This window comes from Myotis brandtii, unplaced genomic scaffold (assembly GCF_000412655.1).
Source record: "Myotis brandtii unplaced genomic scaffold, ASM41265v1 scaffold471, whole genome shotgun sequence".
NCBI lineage: Eukaryota > Metazoa > Chordata > Mammalia > Chiroptera > Vespertilionidae > Myotis > Myotis brandtii.
This window is the reverse complement of record NW_005367989.1, coordinates 3,524,437-3,531,284: the sequence shown is the minus strand read 5'-3', so window position 1 is coordinate 3,531,284 and position 6,848 is coordinate 3,524,437. Positions and strand designations below refer to the sequence as shown.

The 6,848-nt window shown below is 39.5% G+C and overlaps 1 protein-coding gene across 5 annotated transcripts in view; it reads left to right on the top strand.

Moving 5' to 3' along the window:
* ADGRB3 (adhesion G protein-coupled receptor B3) overlaps nt 1-6,848 on the top strand; it is a 716,195-nt gene that overhangs the window by 328,479 nt on the left and 380,868 nt on the right. For all 5 annotated transcript variants that reach the window (XM_005875869.2, XM_014547407.1, XM_014547406.1 and 2 more), the window contains one exon: nt 2,845-3,039. In XM_005875869.2, coding sequence (XP_005875931.1) covers nt 2,845-3,039 — 195 coding nt within the window. The remainder of the gene's footprint in view (nt 1-2,844; nt 3,040-6,848) is intronic.

Sequence of the window (6,848 nt, the reverse complement as noted above, 5' to 3'; positions counted from 1 at the left end):
GGTATCATATTTGATAGGGAGAGGACTCTCGCAGGAAGTGATAAAAAAAAACATGGATCTATGTTTGCCTGGAAAACTGGTCCAGGCAAAAGGAAAAGCCAGTGCAAAGGCTCTGAGACAGGCATGTGCTTAAGAAAGATCAAAGAGACCAGAGTGCCTTAGCAGGTTTGGCTCAGTGGATAGAGCGTCAGCCTGTGGACTGAAGGGTCTCGGGTTTGATTCCTGTCAAGGGCACATTTCCTGGGTTTTGGGAAGGAGGCAGCCAACAATGATTCTCTCTCATTATTGACGTTTCTATCTCTCTCTCCCTCTCCCTTCCTCTCTGAAATCAATAAAAAAATATATATTTTAAAAAAATGACCACAGTGACGAGAGCACAGTGAATGAGGGGAAAGGTGTCCCCAGGAACTGGATCATGTAGGGCACACAGAGCATGGTGAGCCAAGAAGCTTTCCTGCTATGCAGTAGCTTGTGCTAATTATCTTAGGCTTGTGTGATTTCATTTAAATTAAGAAAATGATATTTAAATATTTTAACGAGATAGGCATAGTTTTCAAATCTCAGAGGAGACATGCTATCTGAGTCTCCTATGGATTCAATTGTAAGAATGATAAGTTGCAAAGTTTAAATAAAAACCTGGGCACTGCTGGCTTCAAAGACCATCCATTGCATTATATCACAAAGGTATAGTTAAGACGTAAAACTTTAATTAACTCTAACAGATTTTATGGTGCTATATTCTAAGTCATGGAACCTACTCAAAGGTTCAGAAGGACTACTGGGGCAGAAAGACATATGAAAAAATGATTACAATTCAGTGTGATACAGTGATGTATAAGAGGATAGTGCTGAGAAGGGAGTTAACTCTGTTTAAATATTTAGAAGAGCCAATACTAAATCTGAGTGGTGCATAAACATGAGTTGATATAAGAGAGGGGGCAGGATTGCCAGTGCAAACACATGAACTTATGAAACACATGACCTGAACAGCAAGTTGCAAATATTTATCAATAAATTAGAGAAGAGATAGTCAAGGGCTGATCATTGATCAAACCAATCCTTTGGGCTTTAATCAATGGTTGGCTGCCACTGAGGAGAGACAGGAGATAAATAAGAGAAAAAAATGGAAAGAAATAAACTACATAAATAGGTTGTCTTTTAGCACAATAATGGAAATAGAGTATGTCTAAAGATTTTTATTTTACCAAAATATTTTTAGACAGAGTTTTAGAGACTAAAGAAAAGTAAAATATCTGAAGTGGCAAGATGTTTTTTTTTAAAAAATACATGTTTTTGAAAACTTCTAACTTTGGGTATTAGTTCAGATTGATTGTCATGATTTACAGGACTTGTTGGCATGAATCTTAATGGGAAATTGATCATTACAATTATTACAGGTTACCCTTTCTAGTTCAGCATTTCTCTGGTGTGTTAGTTCTTGATTATTTCATGAACTTTTGATACATTAATTTTATCACAAATTTAGCAATGAGATTATAAGCACTAACCTTTTAGTAATCAAAGAAAAGTATGGTGGATACTTGCTATCACTTTACCCTCTCTAACATTACCATTCTTTCACGCTATGTTTTTCTTCCCTTGAACTATGAGATAAGCAAATACGAAAATTGACAGCATATTTCTCTGGCCATCAGACTAATTTAAGCCTTCCATCTTTTTTTTAAATATATTTTTTATTGATTTCCAAGAGGTAGGGAGAGGGAGAGAGAGATAGAAACATCAATGATGAGGGATAATCATTGATTGGCTGCCTCCTGCTTGCCCTCCACTGGGGATAGAGCCTGGAACCCAGGCATGTGCCCTGACTAGAAATTGAAACCTTAACCTCCTGGTTCATAAATCCATGCTCAACCACGGAGCCACACCAGCTGGGCTAAGCCTTGCATCTTAATAGTTTGTTTTGCTGCTGAAGACCTAGCTGAGAGTTTTGGGGTATTTTTTTGTTGTTTGTTTGTTTTTGTTGTTATTGTCTTATTTTTGTTGTTAGAGTTTATTTGTTTTTAAAATAAAGCTAAGCCCTGACCAGTTTGGCTCAGTGGATAGAGCATCGGCCTGCGGACTGAGGGGTCCCAGGTTCGATTCCAGTCAAGGGCATGTACCTTGGTTGCGGGCACATCCCAAGTGGGGAGTGTGCAGGAGGCAGCTGATCGATGTTTCTCTCTCATCGATGTTTCTAATTCTCTATCCCTCTCTTTCTCCCTTTCTCTCTGTAAAAAAATCAATAAAATATATTCAAAAAAAATAAAATAAAGCTAAAATAATCTAGCTTTCACTCATGTCATAGTAGGTATCTAAAGTTATAGATATGTTCTAAAGCTAAAATGTCCTTGTGACAACTTAATTTTGCTACTATAGAAAGATATGTTTATTTTAAGAGGCAAGGCAAAAATTAAGCTTGGCATGTTAATAAAACTGGAAATCTTGAAGTATTTATAATTTCCTTTCTCTAAATATCTCGACCATAACTTACTAAACTGTCTCCCTGTTTACCACATGCAAAAGTAATTTTTTATTTCTACTTCAGTTAAAAACCTAAGCTAATACACACTTTCTCCAATGTGTTGAATTGTGTGCTCTGAGAACAAGATAAAAGCAAGTCTGTCAAGCCTGCCCAAGTGTAAGGTATATATTCTCATTAGTTTCTGCATGCTGAATATTCATCAAATGTGGTACACACACAATGTGCAGTTTTGAAATCCCCCCAAGTGTTGCAAAGCTATGTTAAAGTTGCGTCTCCAATTGAAGTTTATTTGTTGGATGAAGATCTGCAGAGAAATAGTAATGAAGATTCTGATATTTATTCTTTTTTTTTTGACCATCCAGATTAAAGAACACCTGGCTAAGGGGCAGCGAATGCTGGCAGGTGACGGGATGTCCCAAGTGACCAAGACACTGTTGGATCTAACTCAGAGGAAAAATTTCTATGCAGGGGATCTTCTGATGTCTGTGGAAATCCTCAGAAATGTGACAGACACATTTAAAAGGGCAAGTTACATCCCTGCCTCTGATGGTGTCCAGGTAAGGGAGAAATCCCATGAAGGAAAAGACTAGTAAAGATGCAATCAATTTTTGGCCCAAAGAAGTCAGTGCAGCCAGGAGGGAGAGAGCACTCCCTTGTGCTTGGGGAAGCTTCTAGGTTGTATTGAGTGCGAGCTCTGAAAATGACCTTGATTCCCTTAGTCTACACCCCAGTGTCCTCAACTATAAAATGCTCATAATACACCTCAAGGAGATCCTGAATGAGAATGTGTGGGAAGTGCATTGAGCCCTCAGATAAAAGGCGCTGTAGCAAATTCAAGGTTGTATCATGGATATTTTACTCCCACATTTAATATCACCATCTTGCCATAGGAGACTATTAAAAGTACATTAAGCATAATGAAAGCACATTAACTATAACATGCAAAGAAGACATACTTTAAGTTTGTTTGGGGTGTTGCTACTAGAAGGGGGAAGGCCGTATTTAATCTTGGGGAACCATTACCTGAAAATATCAGGCAAGTAAAGAATTGTTCTGGATAAGAAAGTCAGAAATTCATTAAGTCCTCACAGCATATTTTTCCTGTAATGGAAGATTTCTAGAGCAGCCTCGTTTACATCCATAATAAAGTTTAAGTACTCACCCAATTTCAGTATTGCCTTGGCCATTAAAACAAAGCTTGTTGAATGGCAAACAAAGCATATTTAATATAACTCTAGTTTGCAATTCAGATTAACTCTTTTTGTGCTGTAGGCTACCATGTATTCCTGCCAAGAATGCTGAGTCTTTTTCTACATTTCCAGCATAATGTCCTTCCTGTATCTCTGCATAAAGTTCATTAAAGTAAAGGTTTGGCAAAATTCCCAGATCAGGTAGTTTTCCTTCAGCCTACTCTTCATTTGGGAGTTTTATTTGCATTTCACTTGGAGAAAGCAGAGGGTTTTGTTTGTTTTAATCAGCTATTGAGAGAAAGAAAAAAAATAAAAGCTTTTTGGAATTATGAAATCATTCATAAATTATATCGATATCCTGGTTGGTAAAAAAAAGGCACATATATTAATTAAATATAGGCATATTCTGCTGAAAGTAATGGCTACGAGAATTATTAGAGCTGCATTCTATGTCATATCACCAGAATCCTTTTTTTTTTTCACATATATATGGCCCCCTCCTGGGGATCAAGCCTGCAACCCGGGCATGTGCCATGACAGAGAATAGAGCAGACAGCCTTTTGGTGCAAGGGACGATGCCCAACAAACTGAGCCACACCAGCCAGGGCCTGGAATACATTTTTAATTGTAAAAATACATTGGGAGGTAGGGTAGGGAGATTACCATCATTTGAGCATTTCAAAGGTATTTTCTTCCTCACAAAGAATGAAACAGTTCCATAATTTTCAAATTAAATAAAGTAAGTCAAGTACAGCTTTTCCCTGTAGTTCTGAAATACTTCTATTCATTAGCATTTACATTAAAAAATGACATTAGAAGCCCTTGACACAATGCAAATGTTGTAATTTCAAAACTCCTCAGACGTATTCATGGGTGAAACATCAGGCAGAATGGTGCTCTAAATAATCTCTAGGGCCTCTTCTGACTCTCAAGAGTGTAGGACTTTAAGATTTTAGGTGCAAAAATTCAAGCAACTGAGATTAGCAGGTTTTGGGGGAACATATTTTGATTGAACTACTCCCTACAGTACATTGACTCAATGTACAATTAGTTTAACCAAAGGCTTAGTCATGGACATTAGCTGGTTTGACTAAACAGAGCCATTTCGCTGTTTTGTTGCTATTTTGGCATAATCAGAAATAGGTCCCTCCATTTCCGTCCTACTCTCTCATTAGCCCTCCATTTATACCCATATTCTGCACAAATGGTGTCCTAGTCATTCCTTCACAGCAGGAGCTGCGTTTTTCTTTTTCATTGTCTCTGCTGGTCTTTTCAGGCACCTGGTATGCCCTCCTCTTCTAGAATTCTTTTTTCGTCCATCTCCACAGGTCAAAATCCTAGCCCAACTCTAGCAACTCTTTCTGAATGCCAGACCAGCAAGCCCCTAACTCCATTCGAAAATGATCTTTCTCTTTTCTGAAATCCCAGAGAACTTTTTAAATTTTTCACAAAATTTTATACAAATATTATGTATATATATGTGTTATGTATATATATTATATTACATATATACATATCGTCTTTGCTTGAACTCCAGTTTATAGCCTTCTTTAATATCTCATGTACCTAACTTACACTTCGGTTTCCTATTTCCAAAGGTTCTGGACATTTCTGGTTGACTAGGATCTCAGGCTTAATATGGCACAAACTGAACTCATCTTGAATTGCAAATTTTCTACTTCCCTTTATAGAACCAGCAGTCTTTAGGCTGGAACTGTATTGCCATCTTGACGTAGTTGGGGAAGTAGGGAAGGCAGTGGAGGGTATAGAGTAAGCGTGCTTGCCCTCTAGGCAGAATACTGAGCTTCAGGTCATGACTTCAATACTTGTTAGGTCGGTGATGCTAGATAAGTTATTGGACTTCTCCGTCACTCAATTTTCTCTTCCATTATATGGGATAAAGGTACTTTATAGTGCCAATGTGAGGACTAAATAATCTATGTAAAACTTACAAGCATGTTTCAAATAGTAAGAGCTCAAAAAATGTAGCTCTTATTATCCCAGAAGGTGTGCAGTACCCTGATGGAGCAAAAGCCCAAAGCACCCCTGGACCACAGGTGTCTGCTGCCCATGCAGGGGTGGATTTTGTTGTCTCTCCTAGCAAGAAAGGAAGGTTAGATGCTCCTGATGTCATTGACTCAGAAAGAATGGTGCTGATTTTTTCCCTTTTCCACTCGCTACAGAGGAGAAGGGCAGGGAAAATGTCAAGGAAAATGGGAGTCAGAAAGAATCATCAATCCTTGAGGTTGACACTGCAGGGCCATTTGAAAGCTGGAGAGTATATGTGGATGAAGAGAATAGCTTAAATCAATACCTGGGATTCCTGGCACAGTGGGAACCAGGTCTTGAACAGGACCATAACACCCAGCTGACAATTGCTCCAAGTCGTAAATGACTGCTGTTTTCAGTGCTTAACAGCCTGAGAGGATTCCCTGTTGTTTCTCTGTGGTAGAGAGAGCCTTGTACAAATAACAGCTCTTTCTTGTCAGTATTTAAACCTTGCCCTTACTCTAAAGGTGAAAATGAGAAATTCGATGCCAAATAACGTCCTTAAATGGGTGAGATATTAAGTAACAAATCTTGCTTCACAAATCAACATGAGTATACCCTACCACAAAAAGACTTTAGCAGATGGCTGCTGGCTGCTAGGAGCTCGCAGTCTCCATAGGAGAGTACAAAGTATGTGCAGCAATCAGGTGGGCAAAGCGAGGGAGACAAAGATGTTTTAAGAGAATATATATATATAAACACACACACACACACACACACACACACACACACACACACTAGAGGCCTGGTGAACAAAATTCGTGCACTTGGGTGGGGGGAATCCCTCAGCCCGGCCTGCACCCCCTTGCAGTCCAGGAGCCCTCGGGGGATGTCTGACTGACAGCTTAGGGGAACGGGCCTAAGCCGGCAATCAAACATCCTAAGCCGGAAATCGGACATCCTTAGTGCTGCTGGCAGAGGCGGGAGAGGCCTCCCACCACCACTGCTGCGCTCCTCAGCCATGAGCCTGGCTTCTGGCTGAGCAGTGCTCCCCCTGTGGGAGTGCACTGACCACCAGGGGGCAGCTCCTGTATTGAGCGCCTACCCCCTGGTGGTCAGTGCACATCATAGCGACTGGTTGTTCCACTGTTTGGTCAATTTTCATATTAGCCTTTTATTATATAGAA